The sequence below is a fragment of the Fusarium fujikuroi genome, chromosome FFUJ_chr12, assembly GCF_900079805.1.
Source record: "Fusarium fujikuroi IMI 58289 draft genome, chromosome FFUJ_chr12".
NCBI classification, from domain to species: domain Eukaryota; kingdom Fungi; phylum Ascomycota; class Sordariomycetes; order Hypocreales; family Nectriaceae; genus Fusarium; species Fusarium fujikuroi.
Genome location: NC_036633.1, coordinates 488,563 through 511,119, shown reverse-complemented (window position 1 = coordinate 511,119; position 22,557 = coordinate 488,563). Strand labels below are relative to the sequence as shown.

Here is a 22,557-nt window from a genome sequence, read left to right as displayed (position 1 = left end):
CTGCACGTGTTGAACCAATGAACAGGTCGTCTTGTTGGTCTTCCATGATATCTAGAAGACTTTGTAGAAATTGGGGAACTGTTGGATATCCCAGATGTGTCCATGATCAGGTATGCTGGTAGATATGTGGCTGAGGAAGCTTTCAATCGGAGGCATTACAAAAGCATCTACATCTCGGGCGACTTGGGGTGCCATTCGCATTGCATCACCTTCCCGGAAGGCTATGGTGTTTCGTTAGACTTTAGATATTAGCGTGGCCAGATATGATAGTTGTTTGCCAAATGAGCGCGGGTCTAAACTTGGTCGGAGTCATTCAGGTTGGATCACGTGAAGCCTCTTGGTCTCGATTACTTCTGCATTGTTTAAACGACCAAGATTTTGTGTATACTCATTTTTAGTTCACACCACGACTGTGACTCTAGATTTGAGTTCATCCTTTCATGCAACAATATGCCTCGAAACAACAGGCCGTCCTTTGAACAATGGCGGTATAGGTCCCTCCAAGAACTAAAAGGTGTGGAACCCATCCTGGAACTCTAACAGCATGGTTTTGGTGGCCTCTTCGCGTTTTCAACAAACATGTCACCGCAGGCCTAATATACACTTATAAGCCCAAGGCGGTTACATTGCCTTAGTCTGGAGAGCCACCCAACCAATATCGATAGAAGTGAAGAGGATATCAGACCGTAAGTAACCTGACCAGGCCTTTTGGTCACTTGTATGTAAAGCTCAGATTGCCTGAGGGTGATGGACAGTATGGAATTGATCAGTATTCTCTACAGCCTCATGCCCAGCTACGGGACCTCTTTGCTAAAGATATGATCATGGCCGTACTGGCGTTATGACAATAAATCATCGCCTTTAGCTCAGTAGTCAATCGCAATCAGAAGTCTAATGAGGTAGATAAGAGAGTCTCAGTGAGATAAGACGTAGCGCTACCAGATACAGATTGACGTTCAGGCTAATCATGCAAAGACCACAAACCCCAGTGGTTTTAATTCAAGTGATGATATACTACGATCTCTACTCTTGAGATACCTTAGGTGCGCTCCTTTGATTCGCATTCATCTGAAGATCAAGGAAACCTTCTCGTGGAGCTCCTAGCCCTTGTCATTGCCTCACCCATCAGCCTCTACGGCTGCCTTAATAGCTTACCTGTACCGAATTTCTCCACCCAGCCAGAGATGCTATATTTCTCCAGGTGACTTTTTATATTTCGTATGGAAGTGGAGGTTCGGCACAGTATCCATGCCCTCAGTTGAGAAGCCCACTGAGAAAAGAAGCTTTGTGAAAGCAGAAGAGAAGCATATCGAGATTCGCCATCAAGAAGAGTTGTTCTTTTGTCAACTCGGCTGAGAAAAGATGCAAACGACAGAGGCAGTGTAGACAGAGCAAGAAAGGTTCTGTGCATTAGAAAGATAGGATCTCGGGCTTTAATACACCAATATCCACGACAAGATTACAAAATCATACACGAAAAGCGCATTTGAGAAAGGAATCGCCAAGCAACCAAGCAGAAGCTTCCAAACCGTTTGCCATTACATGAAGTAGCTTACCAAGCACAGAACACTTACACTCTTCACCGAAAGCCATTATCGTCTCGAAAGGCTCTCGGCACTCGGTGCAAATCGGTGCTAGCAGAGCCAACGCAATGCTACTGCTTCGTTCTGTGGCCCTTCATGACAGCTGAAGCTGTGTGGATTAGAGAAGACAGAAATAATTATCTATCCCAAACACTTCAATACTTTCTGGTATAGATAGACGCTAAAGAACATACTTGACAGGAATATCAACTGCTAATTATTGTGCTGATACATTACCAAGTCGTGCTTCGTAGGCGTCTTTCTAATGGCGTTGAGAACCCCGTCTGCGCGGGTGCGAATATTCTTTTGACTGGAGCTAGTTCACATATCAAGTTGATCTCATGACATGACACTTTTGGCATTCGATCATTTAACCCTCCGGAACTTGTTAGCCAACGATTAGGCATCAACATCCTCAAAGAGAGAACCACTCCTTGTGTTTCTCGTTTCCAATAGGTGGGAACCTAGTGAGCATTCACTGAAGCTCATTACATACAGTCTTTTCGTTCAAGGTCGTTTGGAACGGGCCAACATTACTAGTCTAAACCCCTAAGACCTCTCGCTTTTTAGATACCAATTGTTAAATAAGTCCTTTTGGAGTAACTATAAGAGGCACCCCTTTTTACTGTACGAAATAAGAGTGATTGTAGCTAGCATCCTTTTAATATCAAGCTTCGCCCTTTTAGATCCAAAGATTCAGCAGTCATATCAGTCAGGTTTTACTGCTCATATATCCTGGTCTTTATTAGCATATCTTATTATTTTAGCTAGAGATTTTAGCAGGTATACTACACGTCCGCTGTGAGTTGGAAGTGAGACCATTATCTTTTCATTCGGTCGAAAGTCTCTCGCTTCCGGCTTCATAGAGCGAGTCCAAAACCTTACATACAATATCACCGAACTTTCGATCAAGGTCACGACTCTGGGCAGCAAAAATTCGACCTCTTTCATGCCGCCAAGAGCCCCGATCCCATAGAAGCTCTTCAAATGCCGCTTCCAACTTAAGTTTCTCGTCCCTCAACGTTTCATCCTCTATATTTTTGGGGGGTCTCTCGCAACGCCTGCGTTTCACCTCACTTTCCAGCACTATGCACTTGACATAAGGTACTCTGTCGTGTACTACAGAATTCTCATGCCATCGAGATGGGTCTTTCCAGAATAGCTCGCGCATTTGGAAGAACTCGACGAACCATCTCGTAGATACAGCAAAGGCAACCCTCGAGTCGAAGGGCAGTGGTTGTGTATCCAAACAGAATGCGCCATAATCATTTTTGTCTAGTATGACATACCCAGTTGACGGAAGCAAAGTGTTGAAAACTCGAATACATGCTCCAATGTCCAAGTAGAGAAGCTTCAATTCGTTCGAGTAAGCTTCATCCTCGTCGAATTCGTCTGAATAACGGTCAATAAAGGTTAGACTCGCAATAACCTTGAATAGCCGTCGTAAGCATGCCAAAAAAGGTGTCGTAGTTTTCTCGAGACTGTTCTTCACCAGAACTGGGAAAACAGCCTGAGCGTCGGCATTTGCCAGAAGCATATACTTGACTGAGCCAATAGATCGTCTAATCATCTTGAATGTAAGAATATTATATTCTTGCATATCCATGGATTTCATCCAGTTGTCGGGAATCATACTGGTTATTTCCTCATGTGTCTCGAAAATGTCGCAAGCCGAGAACAGGATTGCGTTCTGTTCGTCGGTGGTCAACGTTGCCAATATCCGTCCTCGACTTTGTGACAGAAATTGACTCGCACCATATGCCGCAGCACATATGAACATGGCCAATTGCAGCGATTTCGTTTGTGATACAGCACCCAACATGTCGCTGAAGTCGTTCAGCAATCTTAGCTCGTCGTCAACACTGACATGACCAATCACGACATGGCATGCTACCAATCCTGCAAAAGAGGCGCATGCCTGAGTTTCCATGTTTTCAGGCAGTAATAAAGGGATCATTCGCACATAGTCAGCAAAGATGTTAGTTTTGTAGACTATGCTAAAGATCGCTGTGCCCTCGAGAGCTTCCAGACTTCGCAGCCACTTGTCTTCAGGATCGCGGGTATCATAACCTAGTAGTACTCGACCAGAAGGCGTATTCAATAGATACTCGCGAACGGACCTATGAATAAACCCGACTTCAGATTGTTTTGACAATGGTAGAGAGAGTGGAATACTAGCTCTATGTTCCACGAAGGCCGAAATATGTGATTGGTGCTCGACAAGCCCAGCGCTCCTCGCTGATAGCCATCTTGAGTGCTTCTTAAACAGTAATTGCACTTGCTGGATTGTTGCCAGCCGACCAATGCGGAGAATTCCCAAAATTTCCTTGCTAAGGGAAATATTTGTCAAAAACAAGTTGCCTACGAAAGTAGTCATCCACTGGTTTGGCTCATGATGAGAGTCAAGCATCATCCAAAAAATCTGAGCAGACTCTTGTCGATATAAATGTTGGTCCATATTCTGTCTAGACCACATCTGCTGATACAGGTCATCGAGACTGGGGGCGAATTCACTCGTCCGTTGGTACAGAATCTGGAGCGAGTCTCCATTATCAATACCCCGTAAGAGACTGCGAACAGCGAATGCAACCCACAAGAAGATACCACAAGACTTCTCCACCAGGGTATACTTAAGACGGTGAACCTTCCAAGAGAAAATTTTATCTTCTGTATCACCAAAAGTCTTGAGGCGCGGGGCAAGTCTCTGTTCTATGTATGCCTTAATGCCATGGCGGTTTAGATCCTGCAGGTGCAGCGATGAGCACGGGGTTAGGCCTGATAACGAGTTCTCCTCGCGACTTGACACGCAGACCTTCACATTTTGAATATTGGCCAGGGCCGTCATCAGTTCAACTGCCAGGCCGTGATGTTCATTCGGAACCTCATCCAGTCCGTCAATAAAAAGACAGAAGGCAGTTTCTGACTTCTCAAGGATATAAGTCAGAGTCTCCTGAAGTTCTTTTGCAGACCAGTCGTTCTCAGATTGCTTTGTTGCCAAATACGGGTGATTTTGGAGGACGTTGTCCAACAAAGCACATTCCGAATTCAGTACTTGATATAACAAAGACCTGCAGCACCCTTGAACTTGTCTTTGTAGCGGACTGGTGTTGACTTCAACGAAAAAGAAGCGAAGTATCCGCACGGAGGATTGCCATTTTTGGAGATATCGAGGGGTTCGGTGATCGTTTATCAAGAACTTCATGACGGTGCTCTTGCCGCATCCTGCCTTCCCACGGATCCAGAACATCGATTCGTTTGACTCCAGCCAGAGTTGTAATAAGCTGCCTGTATCTTGTTCTTTGACACAGTCGAGATAGAAACGACCTGCCGTGCCTGTCAAAGCAGCCTGTCCATTACTGGAAGTCGTTTGGTTCGTTCTTGGTGAGGCGCCCTTCGGACTGTCAAAGATCCATTGTACAGTTTCGACGGATGTATGGTCGATGGAATTTTCTCTAGCATTCATTTCTGACCACCACAGCGTAGACAAGAGTTGCTTTCTTTGATCTTCTGAGATGCTTCCCCGCCATTTAGCCTTTAAACTGGTCGCAAGTTCACCATACTAGGAAATGGTAATCACCTCATTCTTAGCTCCATAGTCCAGCTTTCCCAGGCATGTTTGAAAGCTCGGTCGACCTTGGAATACTCAGGATCTTCCTCCGAGAACTTGCACATATCCCCATGGTTTTTATTCATGGCGCGCGTGCGTTCGATGTCTACGTCTCCTAAAGACGAACATGCCTTTTCAACAACCTACAGGGGTTAAAATTATAAGTTGTGAGGGTTCGAAAACTTGAAACACTTACGAGCTTCCCATGAAGAAGCGGTGTTCCTCTCTGTTCTTGAAATGAAGTGATTGTCCAACGATTCTTCCTGACCAAAGGAAGAAATTCATCGCGCAACTGTTCCAACTCCGCTGAGCTAGGCAGCAGTGTAGCCATTGTGTTTGGATTTACCCTCACACCAGCTATTTTTGCCAAGCTTTGTACAATATGATGGCTGATGCCTCTTGGATCAGCCCCTCCATGTGGAGTGCCAAAAAACAAGATACCAATTACCGAATCATAAATGAGACCAAGGTTCCTGTTTGCTAGTTGTTCCCTGCACTTCTCAGAATATCGCAATGCCTGCTTGACCACGATACCGCCCAGGCTGTGTGCAACGAAGATCAGGGGAACATTTTCTTCATTCGCGGGCCTAACGTCAGCCAGGCTGGCCACTAACTCCTTGCCCTCGCCGTAGATTGTGTTCTGGTTCTCTGGTCGGAAGGGAGAGCCAATTTTGGTATCGTAACCAAAAGTCCATACGCGGGCACTTGGCAGAGTTTGTGGAACTTTATCCCGTGGCCAGTAAGTCGTGGTTTTACTACCCTGGAACGTCCATGTCTTCTGTGGGTGGCCGGTAAACCCATGGACAAACACCACGCTGTTTATCATCAGTAATATTTCGTTGCAAAAACAGTTCATCGTTGATTCAACCTTGTGATCAAGCCGAGTTTGTCCCAGTCTTGAAATTACATGAAAGTTTGAATAGGGCTGGGATTTATTTCCAGAAGAAGACATAGTACTTACTCAACTTCTGTATTTCCATTATCCGGTTCCCAAATCAACGTCAACCCAACATCACTGATCGGGCCGCTGGCAGGCACTGGGCCGGGTTTTGACCTTTTAAATTTTCGGATAAAGCTCATCTCTGACTTCTTGTTGTCTGATCAATTTGTGAGGTGAAGGAAACGTGGATCTCTGGATGTCTTGCGATCTAGAGGCCTAAGAGCATACTAAAACCAAAGAAGCGTGCGGGGTTTTTAGCGCCCATCAGATGACAAATAAGCTTATCGTTGGGAAGAAGGATATCCCGCCCCGGGATAACGAGAAACTAGGGGCGTGATCCTTACCTTACTGGTCCGTTGCCCCATGGCTACTCCGGTCTGCATAACGACTAATGGGTCACTCACTCTTTTGTGCATGTGACCACGCACGTGCGTCTCAGATCGCGAGCAATATGGATTGCTCGTTTCTATAGTATAGTTAAATCTTAGGAGGAAGAAACAATATGTTAGAGCGGAGCATTTCTAAACATATAAGAATTAAATTATGGTTAAGTTATAGTATTTTCGTTAAAGGACTGAAAGTGGGATCCTGGTCCCAAAAAGTTGAGGTTGTGTAAGAGTATAGTGCTGTGAGAGCCTGGAAGACCTACTTTGGCTGCTGGAGGCAGCCCAAGGCCCCTTACAACTTGACGTGGAAGTCGGCCCAGTCACTCAATGTCTAAAATGGTTGTCCTAGGCAACAGTGATGGCGATGAGTATTTTGCCCGTATGTGTTTATTTGGTGTTCTTTACCTTTGTGGCCTGGAGGCTGAAGCCTCTTTTGGCCCCTCAACCTTATCACAAAATGTCTAGAGACTTTTGACTCTCAGTCCATTGGTTAGCTTTTTACACTCCGGAAGCTCTCACATGTTGCTATCTCGTTCGTGAGAGTTTAGGGGAGGGGGTGAGGGTTGACGAAACTAGCACGCTGAGGGCCGAGACATAGGAACGCGAGTGGCCGCTGACTGTTACTCAGCCAGTGGGTTGATCAGAGTTGATGCAGGCTGGTAAAACGCTGAGCCGAAGTTGAGCCAGTGAGCGGGTAGGCATTGGAACTGGCGGCCTTGATACATCACGTGTCGTTTGAGTTGGGTCTCCGAATACCAAGGTATTTAGTTTATACTACATAGTCAATACTACCTTGCACAGTCTAAAATACCCGCACTTCTTTCTCTGCTAGCTCACGACCTCACACAAGTCTGCGAAATTTTGCGTCCATTCAAAGCAAGCCACGGGAAACAACAGCTCTGATATGTGGTAGCACTTGACCTTTTCCTTTCTGGTGATTTTTAGCTGTCCGCTGAGCGATATCGCAAAAATGGAATGGGGTATATAAAACATTACCCTAGCGACATGTAGAGATTTTCAAAGAAGATCAGGCCCAGAGCCATTGAGGGGCCCAGTAGCTTAAATGCCATCATGGCTCCAACGTTTTTGCATGGCCAGAGACCCGCCAGGGCTTCCACACGCTAAACAAAACCAATCCACGCTCTGTTCATAGAATCAGGATAAGGATTCACAAAGAATAAGTTGGGACTATATTTTATGTTCAGTTTGACGAACGTGTTCGGAAAAGCAAGCGACCCAAACAAATAAGTGGCAAGTTTTTACAGCGTTGCAGGTTCATCATGAACGATATTCAAAAGCCACGAAAAAGCAAGAAACTCTAAAGAGTCTCCAGGTCGATCGCAACTATGATCATGCTTATTTTTTGCTATGTAGATTTAGCATGAACCTTTCATAGACATAAGAGTAGGGACTGCAAAAGAGAGCGTAAGGCTTCAACTACCCTATACATCCAGTTCATTGCACGGATCACTAACATAGCCAACTGGGCGTGGCCTGTGCATATCGATAAGATCAAATGAATCGTGACGGTTGCAGGCCACAGAATGTGACATAAAGTCATGAGAGTCCAAAAGAAATAACGATGCAATTACCTAAATTACCCAAAGCACAAGACCAAATCTATCTCTAGAGCAAAACCCAAAGTTCATCAATATATGAAAAGCGACAACATCCGACGGCACTACCACGACACCTCAATTACATCCTCGACCGCATCGCGCGCAGCTGACACAATCCTCCTCATCACCCTCCGAACACTGAAATGCATCTTTTCGGGTAAAGATTTCACCATGCGGTCCCTTGTAACACGACAAGCAACGCTCGTACTCAAAGAACATGATCTGGTGCTCGGCGATAGGTCGAATGATGTCCTGAAAGACCCAGGAGAGTTGACCTCTAGGATATCCTGCCCAATGGACAAGATATTCGCATTTTCCAGTGCGGTAAATCGTTCGAGTACCAAGGACTTGTCGAATGACTGAGTTGTTGAAGGTTATGTCTGACGAGGGAGATCCTGGAAACTTGTCTTGTTCTTGAATGAACGAAGGATCTCGTGGATCTTTGCCGTCACAAAGGGCATCGTAACTCGGCCAATAGCTAGGGGCGCTAGGCACTGGCAAACCGTTGATAACGGAGGGTTGGCGACATTCCAGGTATGCAGATAGAGGGCGTTTGGCGCCAAGAGCTGACCGCCGACGCTTGGGGGAGTCATGATGTCCTTCATGATCCTCAAAGTAAGCCTTTACCGCAGCCCTTGCCTGATAGTCCAAGCTATCGAAGGTGGGGAATTCAAGGGATTTCTCAGAAAGCGGAGAGATCGGGGACTCAGGCGTGCTCAAGTCTGAACTCAGATTGTTAGTAATATCATGGAACAGCATTGAAGGGGATACTTACCTGCTCGACGATAGTCATCTGGAGTCAGATTGAAGAAGACGGGGTCACTGAGCAGATCAGACATGTTGAAAGTGCTCAGAATCTGATATGGTCTGCAAAATGATCAGAAGTTGAGATTGAGTTGCGAAGATCAGAGTTGGGCATGCTGGCGCGATGAAAGTCTTTGAGTATATCTGACAACAAAGTTCTTTGATGAACCTGCTGCATGCAGATTTAGGTCTGTGTGCTGCAAGTCCGCATTTACATCACTGCAGGATAAAGACTGAAATTACGGTGAATTCAGGTTTCTTTGAGCTTCTGATGTATATCTGTAGAGATATCATTTGTCTCACTGCACCATAAAGAATGAACTTATGGTGAGTTTTATTTCTTCCGAGGTTTTTAAAGCATGTCTGCGGGGCATGAGAAGGCAAGGAAACATGAGGTAAATGGTGGGGGCAATTCAAAGGTCCTGAAAGCCTGCATGTTGAACATGTAATGCTTGTTGTATAGGCCTTTGTTCCAAGTCACGAAAGGTGAACGATAAGTAGAACATGTAACCATGTAGGTTTGCTTCCATCAAGCAAAATCTCTGCTACGACCTCCGCTCATGATGGCGAAGATGCTGCCGGGCGGTGTCAAGGTGGAACCAACTTCATGTTCTGCGTCTGCAAACTCAGGAGCACTTAATGACACCAGCTGATACTGTATAAAGGAAATTAAATATAGAAGGTGTCGATAAGTGCATATTATGGCTTCTTTGCGCATTTATTCTCATTTTGCTAATATTTATTAAAGTCTAAACTGCTGGCGTTCTAGTATAGACTGTATGTATGTAGTTTAAACTGAGCATTTACAGTTTATACGAGCCTACAGTTGAACCGCGTCAGTGAGTCCCTGAGGAATGATGGTCAAAATTCAAGTTCCTCATATGTCCGAGTGGCGCAGTACATCTTTTAACAGATGCCATTTGTCCAGTTCATTCACGACACATAAGACCAAGGCCCATGCTTTCGCTTTAGTATGTGTGCAATCCGAGTTTGGACTACACTAATGCATTGAAAAACTACGCAAATCTAGTATCAACCTCAATGCTTGGCAGCAGAATATGTGCCTCACGACCACGAGACCCCTTGCTCTCATTTGCAGGCAAATCAAAGCTCGCATTTCACTTCCACCACCCAAATTGAATGCAATCTCAGATTACTGGGAATCAAGAATGAATTAATCAACATTTCCTTGTCTCAGTCAGACCGCCCGTCTTTCCGTCAGAATCTCCGCTTATGGGTCGGATCATCAACGCCTAACTCGCCCAGACATCGAATTCAGATCAAAGATAAATCCCCAAAGCTCTCCAAGAAAGAACTTAAATGGCCGATGACTCCTCAGGTGGCCACTCAACCCATTGCATAGCATATCCAGAAGCCTTAGCAAGTACGAGGCATACAGTTGAATGGTGTCGCACGAGAAGGATCTCGCTCCATCAATTGAACACGTCGATTCTCCATCATGTTCATTCATCATGACCAACAGAACTGAACGATCTAAGCGAATGGAGAAACTGCATCGGCGGGACCGTGAGCTCCGACGATTCTTTGTCGTACACGTCCGCTATGGAGGATCAAACCCTTGGGGTTTTAACACGGGGGACCTGTATTACATGATTAAATTCTGCCCGTTGTCAGAAGTCCGGCTACATGAGCACCACAGAGATCCAATTTGGATCAACGACTACCAAGGTATGCTTAATATTCGGGAGAAATGGCGCGTCTCTATGAAGAAGTATCATGGTGATTTGCCTGAAAATTACGAAGGGCAAATCTTTCGTGTTGATTCGAAACGGGAACCCTTGATTGAGGAAGGGATGGCTGGTTACTTCCAGCCTGAGAGACGCCTGGAGCAGAAGTCACTGTATCTACCGCCTCCACACCATCAGCCTGCGACCTTGCCTTTGCCAGAAGCTCAGGAGGAAGAAAGAGGCAAGGACCATACTATGCCGCCACCGCAACCCGCTCGCCTCCCATCCCTACAAAATCAACCTGCTTTTCCCCTCCCCCCATAGGTTCAAGATCACGACGGAGGAGACTACCATCCTATGCCGTCACCTCCACAGACGGCCCATATCCCGCTGCCACTTCCCGAAACACAACAAGGCGGCGAGCTTAGTCGCCCAAAGCCTCACATTCATCCCCAGAACCCTCAGGAGTCCGGGTTTCTCTGGAATATCGGGAACGGTCTCCTGTCCGTCTTAACCAATGTGTTGACGTCTCCTCTTGAGCTTACGTAGTTCCCAGTCCACGTCTTTCAGGAACTCTTCACGATTGTCGTGCTCTAACCACATATCCAGCGAACAAACGTCGTCGTCACCTAGTCCCTTCCTTTTCTGCCCTCGCTCAACCACCAAATCTGCTATATGAATTGTATGTAGCGAGTCACCAGGCGTCGAACTATCTCTTTGTTGGTATTGATCGGGATAGTTTGGTCTCGATTTCTTAGTCGGGTCGCCTACCCTCGCATTGCCCGGGCCTCCCGAGGTCGGTGTTGCAGGCAAATCAGTTTTCGCTGTAAGCGGCGTTGCCAGGCCTGAAGTCATCCTACTCGCATTAGGCGAGATTATTTCTAGGATTGGTCGTTCAGCGGCCATGTTTTCAATGCATGACATTTCGTAGTGATGGCGTAGGGCCTTTCGATCAATGGTGTTAGGTACTGAGGCTCTTTGGCCGTTGAATCTCGTCAGAGCATTATATGGGACAAAAACTCGGATGCGGAGTGTGCGAGGGTGTATGGAGAAGAGTCGTGCGTCGAAAAAGTCATGAAGGTGCTTCATGAGTAGGATGCCGTTCCTCGGGCTCCATGTGCTTTGCCATGCTTCTTTCAGCCTGCGATTACTCGCTTCAAAAGGTACATCGTCATCCGCATCCCCACCAGCGACGGGATACACATGATAATGGTGCTGAGGGATGATATGGCAAGCCTGAATGCCGGGACCAATGGGAGGACCAGGACACCACGACTCTCCTTCACCCGAAACAGCACATGATGTTGCTCTATTGAGGCACGAGAACCTGAATTCGTTGGTGACCTTTCTAGCCTCATCGAGGTCGATTTCCAAACTCGCAGGTGCAACCACGTTGTCGAACTCGTCATCGACTTCTTTTGTGGGTGAAGTCGACCCAGATGCTGATCGTTTGCTCGGAGACACGGAGCGAGCTTTGAGCTTTTTTCGCAGAGGCATGACTGTGAGTTTCGGATCGGAGGGTGTTTTATTCGGCGGTAGGTATCGTGGATCGCGACGACGACTAGGATTCGGGAGATGTTTGGCGCACTTGGCTGGGAAGGAGGAAGTTAGCTATATCGCGAGAGGGCATGGATGGACTGTATGGCTAACCTTGCATGTGAGACTCGAGTGGTAAGCCGGGAGGTAGAGTGCAGTTCTTGTGATAGTATATATGATAAGATAAGACGTTCTGTTCTTTGGGGCGCAAAGGCGCCAGACTTGGTACAGCTTGGTCCATTTTTGCCTCCGTCACGAAAGACAAGTCGGGATCTAAAGAGCTCGGGGAATGGTCTTGATTCAACGAGAATGCAATGTCATTCCAGGTTTCCTCGTTCTCGTTATCCAAAATATCGTATGGGTATTCGAAGCAAAGTCGTAGCTCGTCGCAAACGTTGCGAAAGGTCACCAGATTGCTCCCCGGAACTTGGTAGATTCCGGCAAAGGCGCCGGGGTCCTCGTCTTCGCCGATAGTAAAATGGACATTCCAAGCGACAGCGCGCATTGAAGGCGTGACCGTCGCGTTGGACATAATTATTTCGCGTTCAATGGTGGAAGTATGTATGCTTAATTCGTGAGTGTTGATGCTGGATAAAGTGCAAATGCTCAAATTGACAATGACGTTGTACCTCTGCGTTGTTGACCGAGCGACGGTATGAGTCAGCAATACCATCCACCAATCACCAAGCTAGACGCTTTTGTAAGCCAAGCTGATACCTGTAAGCTCACGCAGGAAAAAAAACCATTGCGTTTTATCATTAATACAAAAGAAGCTAAAAGAAGCTTGCAACCTCTCTAAAGATCTACAGTAGCCAGACAATGCTTGACTGGTATTGGTACGCACCACCGAGGGAGCCAGCCTCAAGTGCACTCGCATAAGGGGGGCCGCAAAATCATTTTACCGGTAGCGGTGGATCTTGATTAGCATAAAGAGCAAGCCCAATACCGTCTTCAGGGTAGGTAAAGATAAAAATCACTTTTAAGGCAGATAAAACTCAGTGCCACCCTTTATAGCTCGCGCCCTTTTTCCTGTACTTTATTTCACATTCCCCGTACAGAATTATTTTAAATTCAATTAGGTATCCAGACAGATCATAATGGAGGTGTATTTGGAAAGCCGGTACCGGAGTTCATTGAGAGAAATACTTAGGGATAAAAGTTGGTAGTTTAATAGCTTGTAATGCAGCGCATTCGACACACTGGTAATTTATCGCTTACATGTTGCTATACGGGAGAACAGGCAAGTCTCCACTGGTTTGAAGCAGTGCAAAGTACACGATCCTCCGCCAGTTTTGTCATACCCTGAGGATTGCTACGCGCATGATTGTAGGTGAACTTGACTGCATATTGCTGAATCTTGCGCCCATCGGTGCTGACGCAGGTGAGGTCTTGTTGATTCCACCATCCAGCCTTCAGATCCAGCTCGTCTCTTCTGTTTGATAGAGCCCATTTAATATCGCCGATCGACAATGGACTGCCTGTGTTAAACCCTGCACAGGTGATGCTGTACGGGGACACAGTTGCCCCGACTGCAGCTGGCTCCGGGGCTGGCGCCGCGACAGTGCCGAGGACCAGGCTGCTTGCCGTAAAGGTGAGAGCTGAGAAGACTATGTTGCTGGTGAGTTGGGGACATATGAAGATGGTTTCCTCGACCTACACTTCATTGCTGTGACGCAAAAGCGAAAAGCTTTGGGTTGTTTAGGGAAAAGATCAGCCTAGGGAAGTAATCAGACAATGTCTAGACTCTGCTGTAATGAGGTGAGTGATATTTGCTTATGGACTTGGTTAAGGGCGGTCTGCCTCTCGGTATTTATATCCAGCGTCAGTCCTATAGCTTCAACAACATGTCATACTTCAAAGTGCCTCTTAGTTGAGTGATGCTGCCTGCATAAAGTTAAAGTTTGCTTACGGGCCGCTACTGAACTCTATAAGTTGCTGCGGTATTTTTTATACAAATCCACTTTATATTAAAGGTACTCTGTAAATACAGTAAAATTAGAGCTTGTTTCTCGTATTCCTTATTTACGAAATAAAATTAATTACTTACCACTCGGCAGTTCTTTACCGCCAATTGTTAATAATACGCTACACTGCGTTTACTTTTAGTTTCTTTGTCGCTCTAATTCGAGTCGTGAATACCTCAGTATAAATACGGCAACTACATTTACCAGAAGCTTTTCCTAATTCCGTTAGCTTGACCCTTGCCAGTGTTTTAAATCGAAATCCAATTATGGGTTAGGCTATATAATGATGCTCAGTACTGTGCGTCTTTTACGGAACCTATTTCGCGACCATTATGATCAGCAACACTCTCGGTCATCGCCGATGCGAAAGTGTGGCAGGGCTAGTCCTAGGCTTGTGGAATACTTAATCAGGAAGCTCAGTAAACTGATATCATCGTCAGACGGATTCACATTGGTGGATTGTCTACATCCTTCGGGGGCCTCTGAGCCTGGGCTGGAACCGGTCCCGTGCACGACAGGCCTGACGAGTTGGCGTCAGGCGACGCAAAGTCTATCGGAGCTTGGGTAATTCAAATATCATAAACGTGGTCAGAAAGCAAAGAGAGGGAAGGGCAGTAGCGCTTTGTTTTGTTTGAGGCGTAAGAAAAGCAAATGCATATAAACAGCTAAGCATACCTTTAAGCCTTCTAAGATCAGGTCTCCTAGGCGTTATAGAACAAACTACAAGGTCAACAGGATTCATTGAAAGCTGGCTCATATGCAAAAAAAGATTTTGCGTCTTTCCACCCTCAGGCAAGTAATGTTGAGATTATGCGGTCTTGGTACGCTGTTCTACTTAGGGTCTGCAACCCCGGCAAAAGCTTCAGCACAGATATGACTTCAACTATTGAACAAACTCAATACATCCAAGTGCTATCCACTATTTCACTTGATAGTTTGTATTCAAACTTTAAAAACTGCCAATCGTCTCTGGCGCTTATTCGTCTGCCTTTGAGGTCAATAGCTTCCCTAGCTTCACGATATGCAGTCACCAGCCGCTGACGAATGTTCCCGAGTCTCTTTAGTAACATTTGTTGATATCTACCACCATTCACTATTCTTAGTCAGGAAACGTGTTCAGATATGGCTTCTGTATCGTTCAAATCTATGGCGGTCCTGGCCTTTTGCAGCCGTGCAACCGGCTTTCGGTGCCGTATTCCCCAATAACATGTTTAACCGATCAGATATTGAGGCCACGTCTTTCGAGAAGCGTGGCACGATGCACCCGAACATGTTTTGGGACTTGACTGCGACCCCCCATATTTTACAAAGTTTTCCCCATGACCTCCAATTGGAAATCAGTCACAGCGCGCCAATTCGATGTACATGCAAGTCTAGCTGATGTCCACGCCTCGCATTTCCGAGCATACTCTTGTATGAATGTCACTTCACTTCGATTTGAGATTTCATTACATGTAACCCTCAAGATGCAAAGGTTGGCGTTCACCAAGCGAAAGTACCTTCGGTCCGCGCTATAGGACTCTAGTATCGATCGTAGAAGTTTGAGCTCCTAGCGTCATACAAGTAGTTGTTCAGATGCTGCCGGCCCACGGAATCAAGATACCCTCGGGATCGAGTATTCTTGACGGTCGAACAACTCACCATGGTGTCTGGACTCTGGATATCGGCTCGGTCATGCCCATTTTGCAACCGCACATGACATCACCATATATGCGACACTGATACCCTAGAATATTGACCCCTTGACTCCAATCGCCGGCCCAGACGCATTCTCCGATATCCTCTATTCGCCCTCTGCATTGAGGAGAGCCACGACGGTTCCTCCAGTGACGACGGATATAAAACAAAGGACCTGCATCCGTGATCCCAATCCCACTGCCTCAGATGCAGATGTTTGAGTGGATACCCTCACGTTTAACACCCCCTTCTTCCGCTATTGGAGCCCAATCTCAGGAATCCCGTCCCTACATTGCCAAAGTTTGATGCTCCTCCATGTTCCAGTCTAGATGCGTGATTGGTCAATTCATGCTGGTAAGTTGTAACGACATCCGTACTGCGCTGTGAAGAAAGGCTGGCCGTAAGAACCCAGAGTGATGTAGAACTGTGACCGTGCCCTGTCCTCGAATACTTCTCACAACCGTGCTATCAAGCAGTGATGTCCTCGAGAGCTTGTTTGTACGAAGTCTGATCATGAAACCCCATAAATCTTTTGACTCGCCACCATCAAAAACCAAGCACTTCGGTTACTATAACTGTCACTGAGGACCTCCTACCATTGCTCAGCCTTTTGCAGTAAAGGGGACTGCGCACGTCGAAAACAACTACAGTAACGACTGGAATTTCCTCTCCTTAACATTTCGTCTCGCTCTGGAACACTCTCGCTTTGGCATCATTTTGTTTACAAGCGCAATGACTGTTATGGCGATACAGATGAACCCCAAAATGGCAGCGCGGCGTTGACCTACAGGACCAAATAAGTAGGTGCACAACTAAAACTGACAGGATTATACTATTCGGCATATTTCAATATCTTAACATATGTTAAGTACAATGGCAGAAAGGAAAACAGAGGTGACAACCTTTGCTTGATAAAGAAGAGATAAAAAGATGTGGCATTATCTTACTAAAAGCAGATAATTGACAAATAGAATTGCATACTGTTAAGTGCGAGCTATAAGGGGCAGATACGCCGCGACAACTTGAGGATATAGACATTCAAATTCTGTTTAGGCGCCGTATTGGCTTGCTTGTATACGGGATAGTAGCTCTGTGGAGGAGGAGTCTACCTCTGAGCCCCGAGTCCCGGACTTGCAATGAACGGAAACGAGGAGCAAGACTCCAATTCACCTGGGAAACGAAGAGCTACCTTCGGGTTTAAATGACATCAACTATCCGGAAAGCCGCTAGTTGAGTTCAGCAAAATAAGGTTGGAAAACAGTATCATGAATATAGTTTCGACCGAGGCTGGCATGTTAGCGTAAATGTAAGCGCCACGTTGAAGTCAAAGTTTCACAAGTCGCTTCTTTATTCTCAAGACATTCTGTTCTACATCTGATATCCATGCCTGATAAGCGATAGTGAAGCAAGCGCTGCACCATTTACGAGGTAGGTGGAAAGACTGCCTTGAGATTCAGGCCTGTAGTTCAAGAGAGCAGTACGATTTGTACAATCAAGCGTACAGAAGTATTAACTCTGCGATTCGGAATTCAAGGATTTTGAATTCAACTTCTCGCGATTCGGGACTTGGAAAGCAGCAAGGTAGATCAGGCATCCTTGGAACTCATAGATATAGCCAGTCATGTGAGGTCGACTCAGCGCGCTTTCGATTGCTTGATTGACATGAGGCCACCTATAAAGAATATTCCAACTGCCACTTGGAACTTATTCTCTGTCAACATCGCGCAATAACAACATTCCGATCTGGCGACTTTTGGCATATTTAATATTGACTTCGTAGTATAACCTAGAATGGCGGAGCCTTAGATGCTCTACGAAGTATAGCTCGAGAGTATCTCCCCACATCTATATATGTCTTACCTTCTTTGTCTAATTCCTGCCGCATTGGTTCAATATGTGAAGACCATTCCGTCCTTGCAATTCTCTCTATAACTCCTTCGCATAATTTCATACTAGGATCTGTCGCTGCTGCTCTGTGAAGCAGATTTTGGCCCCTGAAGTCCTTGGTTCTAATATTCGCACCGCGGCATATAAAAAACTCAAGAATGTCTAGTTGTTTGGCATTGATGCAAATAGCCAGGAAATGGATAGGTTCAAGGTTTTGTCCTGTAGCATCTGAAAGCTTCTGGAGCACTTCTGGTAATGAACTTCCTAAATTCGTCACGATAGTGGTCACAACACCCAGGTGTCCACGCCAAATAGCTTTCCTTAAAGCGCTGCCCCAATCATTTGCTGTAAGAATCTTCTCGGGATCGAAGTCCCACTGGACCATTTTTTCAATCATTTTTTCAATCACTTCGGAGTTTCCGTGGTCGGCAGCAACGGTGATAGGGTCTTCTTTGTCGTTGTTGATTGGGGGCCAAGAATGACGACCGATATCCTCCATGACGCGACTAATGTTATTTTGTCCATCGGTGTTGCGGGCGGCTTTGAAGATCAAGAAAGAGATGACATTGGTATGAAAAAGATCTTCAAAGAAATCCAGTAGGCCGCTATCATCAGCCAGCTTTAGAACGGTTTCTATTCTTGTCCCTTCCCATTTTGTCGATGCTTTCTTATCAATTAAAGCCTCGATGGCATCCTTCTTCTTCGATACGATGGCCAAGTGGAGCGGTGTATGGCCGGCATGATCTTGGGCCTCACTATTGCTGTTGTGTTTGAGGAACGTTGCAATGATTTGTGGCCTATTGTGTGTTGCAGCGACATGGAGTGGTGTCCAGCCAACATGGTCTTGCGCCTTCATGAGACCTTCAATCCCAATTAATTCCTCGATCATATCAACGTCGTGTTTCTTTGCCGCTAAGTGAAGAATCGTCTGGCCTTGAGAATTGGCTATCTGCGCATCGCTTCCTTGCTCAAGTAGAAAGCTTACCAGGTCTAAGCGGCAGGAAAGGACTGCACAATGCAAAGGCGTGTTTCCAGTAAGGCTTTGGGCATTAAGATCAACCTTGTTCAGAAGTAGTGCCTTGATTCTCAACTTGTCTCTCTCCCCATAGTAAGAATCCCCAATTTGAGATTCTGGACCTTGTAAAACTGTTGTACAAGCGTAATGTAAAGGAGTACAATAGTCCATGTCTTGGGCATTGGGGTCTTCTCCATTCTCCAGAACGGATTGGAGCGTCTGGAAAGGGCAGATGATAGCAGAATAAATATCACCTGGTAGATAAATCGGGTGGCGTGTGAAGCGCAAAACCTCTTTCTGGGGTTTCTTGCACCAGGTGACGTAATATTCTAGGTCGGAATACGGTGTCTCTCTTTCCACCAAAGGGTTCCAGGTGGTTGTCCCCGATAAACCAACTACTCGAACGAAATCGATGAAGCCGCTTTGCATCGCGTGGTGCAGCTTTGTTCTGCCGAAAATGTCTTCTGAGCTTTTCCAAGATTCGTAAACCATGCGGTCTTTGAAGACCTTCTCAAAGATTTCGACCACCCGATATTTCACAGACGTGCGTTTATCTATGAGCTCCTCCTCAAGACCCCGTAGCCTTTGATGAATGTCGAAGAATTTTCTGAACGTGTCCTGCGTATCAGTTCCACTTTCACTCTCTTCCCTCTCTCTTTCTTGCTTGAGCCTTTGACTCGTTTTGGTAAGTTCGTTTTGCGAGCCACGTCCCTTGGTATGATAGATTGCTCCAGTATCTGGACACTCGTATTCTAACAATCTCTTCTGGAATCGCCATAGGATGGCCGTAGACTTCAGGCGAACATGACTCGTTGGCAGCGATTGCATCCCTATATCGAAAAGCCATCGATATGAAGATCCTGCTTTGTCCAGGAGAAATACCCTTTCAAGTTTGGCCGCTTTATCCTGTGCCATCTGGATCACTGTCTCAAGGCCAGGGAGGTTATCTGTGGCACACAGAGGGGGAATAAGGCTTAGCCATACATCGCGTTCCGTCCAAAGTCCTAACTCGGCTATGCTCTGCACAAGTAAGGAAAGCTTATGATTTTGCAGTGTGAAGCTTCTCCAGGATTCTGAATCTGTAGCATGGCTGGGCTAGATTGTTGCCTGTAGCTTCCGACTAATTCTTGACTTATCCATAGTGTCTACCATGGACCATAAGAAAGAAGAAAACATATCCTTTGCGTAGAGCTTGTCCAAGGGGTCCTGGGTCTCCACCACTAACTTTGACCCCAATTGAGCTGCGGTCTCATCGCCTCTTTCCTGATGGATATCTGCCGCTGACTTCCATGTCCATCGAGTAAGGCCATCATTCGGTGAGTCTGAATCGTGGGCTTGGCTTGGCAACACCCTTGATGGGTCGCTAGTTGATTTTGAGTCAGTTGTAGTCGAGACCTGCCATCTTTCACCACTCCGCCCAATCCTTTCCTCTCTGACCCTCAGTAGATTTCCATTCGTAACGTTCGGATCTCGATGTTCTTGAGCTTCTAGCACTCCGTCAAGCCCGTTCGGCATCCACCATCTGAGATCTCGAAGAAGGACAGGTGTCGACGGTCCCAGAATCTGCAAGCATCTCTGCCGAATAGACTGGCCGCGTATCCAGTCATCATTACGAGATGGAAACTCCTGATTCTTGTCCTGTCGGTCTTCCCTTCGCTTCTCCTTCACGGAGTACAGCCAAAGTGAAAGAGCAGCATCTATTTCGTCGATTGGCACCCTCCAAGCACCTTCCGGAGTCTTTGTAAACGTAATTTTGACGTTTCTGGACGCACAGACTTCGTTGTTTGTAGCGGGTTGGCTTCCTTGGCAGTAATCAACCGCCATAATCCACTCAAGCGTCTTGGCTTCTTTCACCTCAATGGTGGCGTCACCCCCAGTGTCCCTTTCGCAATCACCTGCGATTTCACACCAAGAGCTGCCTGTGTCGGCCTGTCTGATAATGGGCAGAAAGAATTCGATTACTTTTTCGATGGCCTTTGCCAGCGCCAAAGCCTCATCCGAAGCCGGGCCTTGCCACCTACTCAGGTCACCAAGATGGCGCCTTAGATCTAAGACGCTTTGAGGTATGGATAAGTCGAAAACATCTTTGAAAATTTGCAGGCCTGACCTTTCTTCGCCACGAGACATGAGCTTTCTGCAAAGCGTTACGTCGCCTGTCCTTACGAGCCATGTGAAGTGTGGGCTCTCCTCCTGACTTTCACCATTGTTACCACGATTCTGCTCCATTTGCTCCTCATTGGAGTCTTTGGTGGTATCGCCAGGGATCCAATTGATACCGTTGGCATCGAGAAGTGATGAGATAAACCATTCTAATTCGAACCCCATAGAATGGTCCAGCTCTCGGTAATTTAAACCTGAAGCGAGATGGCGGCGGATAATAGCTCTGAAGATTGTCATCACAATAACAGCTGCCAGCTGAGCCATGGTTGCAAGCCAATGCATTCCCCTCAAGCCAATGAATTGGATTATGTAGCCCAAAACGCTGACAATAGTCCCAACAGTCGAAATTCCTTTCAACCGATCGCTGTTCGTTAGCGGTTGTGGCTCCAGGCTTTTTCCATCATTACCAATGACTCTTTTGGAAACGATGGCTCTATGGCGCCTCATAGAAGGGTAGATTGCTGCTGGATCAAAGTGCTGTTCGCTGACACTCTTTTGTTTCTGTAACCAGACCATTGCCAAAGCAGCGTCCTTTTTGCGACGAACCTCGTAAACCTCTTCATCGCTACTTTCATCAACAGCCCGAGCACAGATAATAATGCCTATATTGAGGGTAATCGTACCAGCCACCGCAAATGGCATAGAATATCCCGCGACTGAGGTCCCGTCTTTATCGAATTGGAGAGTCCGATACTCGGTAAGAAACCCAAAGAATAGCAAGACACCCGCTTGAAGAACACAGCCAAATACTGCACATGCCACGACTTGCCACGATTCTCCATCAGAGGTACAATTCAGAGTCATATTTGGCGCATTGTGGTACTTGTTTCTCGTGATTATGATTGTATTGGGGGGGATCTCCGGGGCCATGGCTTCACTCGGATATCGCGCCGAGGACCGATTTTCCAGATAGACAGGATGTTGCTGGCCCAATGTAGACTCGTGATCCTTCTTGCCACGACCGGTAGCATGATCAATGTCTAAAATGCGTACGTTCAGTGTCGCCCGATTGTTTCGTTCTCTTATCATCGATGTTGGGTAAATGCATATCAACTCGCAATTATCAGTGTTTCCAGGGCATCTTACAACAACCTGAGTCTTACTATTCCATAGTTCACAAGCCTCAGACGATGTAGAAGACATGACTTCCAATTCGGCAGTGGCAACATTCTCTCGAGCTCGCCCGATCACAGCCTTAAGCATCCGAGGCCCAGCTACACGAATTGCGCTTATAATAATCGTGATGACACCAATAGGAGCCATAGCTAAAGCAATTGAATCAGCCCAGCCAGTCGACTGGCTCATAAATTGAGTTGTAACACGCTCGCCGAAAAGAGTCAGGAGCCTTTGAGCCAGATTAGGTACTTTGCTTGATATCTGCCGTTCTGTGAGACGTACGGTGCAAGGTCTGAGACCAGATTGTTAGTGAAGTCTTCCCCATCTTCCAGCAAAGTCGCGGCTGTGGCTTGATGTACAAGCACGAACAGAGTACCGGCAATGGCAAAGTTATAGGTAGCAAAGGATTCCATCTCGGTCTTTCTTCGTAGTGACCTAACGCTGGTCGCTGCTTGGGAACTCGCTCGTAGCTTAATGTTGACAATCTTGGTCAATGTTTTGATGAAGGAGAGTTTTGAGTATTGGTGAATCTCAAACTGGTATATTTAGGCAGAGGAATCAAGGGACGGTATTGC

At 46.4% G+C, this 22,557-nt stretch overlaps 5 protein-coding genes; 1 reads left to right on the top strand and 4 right to left on the bottom strand.

The window, feature by feature from the left end:
- Positions 1 to 2,412: 2,412 nt before the first annotated feature.
- FFUJ_14146 (uncharacterized protein) lies at positions 2,413 to 6,270 on the bottom strand (the record flags this gene model as incomplete). XM_023571216.1 has 4 exons in its annotated part: positions 2,413 to 5,122; positions 5,161 to 5,333; positions 5,387 to 6,005; positions 6,152 to 6,270. The coding sequence occupies 4 exons, from the start codon at positions 6,268 to 6,270 to the stop codon at positions 2,413 to 2,415; spliced, it is 3,621 nt and encodes a 1,206-aa protein (XP_023438266.1).
- A 4,141-nt stretch (positions 6,271 to 10,411) lies between these two features.
- On the top strand, positions 10,412 to 10,951 carry FFUJ_14147 (uncharacterized protein; the record flags this gene model as incomplete). The annotated part of the gene is made up of 1 exon (XM_023571215.1): positions 10,412 to 10,951. One exon carries the CDS (start codon positions 10,412 to 10,414, stop codon positions 10,949 to 10,951), a length of 540 nt encoding a protein of 179 aa, XP_023438265.1.
- A 186-nt stretch (positions 10,952 to 11,137) lies between these two features.
- On the bottom strand, positions 11,138 to 12,695 carry FFUJ_14148 (uncharacterized protein; the record flags this gene model as incomplete). XM_023571214.1 has 2 exons in its annotated part: positions 11,138 to 12,219; positions 12,278 to 12,695. 2 exons carry the CDS (start codon positions 12,693 to 12,695, stop codon positions 11,138 to 11,140), a joined length of 1,500 nt encoding a protein of 499 aa, XP_023438264.1.
- Positions 12,696 to 13,387: 692 nt separating this feature from the next.
- On the bottom strand, positions 13,388 to 13,827 carry FFUJ_14149 (uncharacterized protein; the record flags this gene model as incomplete). XM_023571213.1 has 2 exons in its annotated part: positions 13,388 to 13,770; positions 13,821 to 13,827. 2 exons carry the CDS (start codon positions 13,825 to 13,827, stop codon positions 13,388 to 13,390), a joined length of 390 nt encoding a protein of 129 aa, XP_023438324.1.
- Positions 13,828 to 17,590: 3,763 nt separating this feature from the next.
- FFUJ_14150 (uncharacterized protein) lies at positions 17,591 to 22,395 on the bottom strand (the record flags this gene model as incomplete). XM_023571212.1 has 3 exons in its annotated part: positions 17,591 to 19,726; positions 19,856 to 22,211; positions 22,265 to 22,395. 3 exons carry the CDS (start codon positions 22,393 to 22,395, stop codon positions 17,591 to 17,593), a joined length of 4,623 nt encoding a protein of 1,540 aa, XP_023438263.1.
- Positions 22,396 to 22,557: the final 162 nt, after the last annotated feature.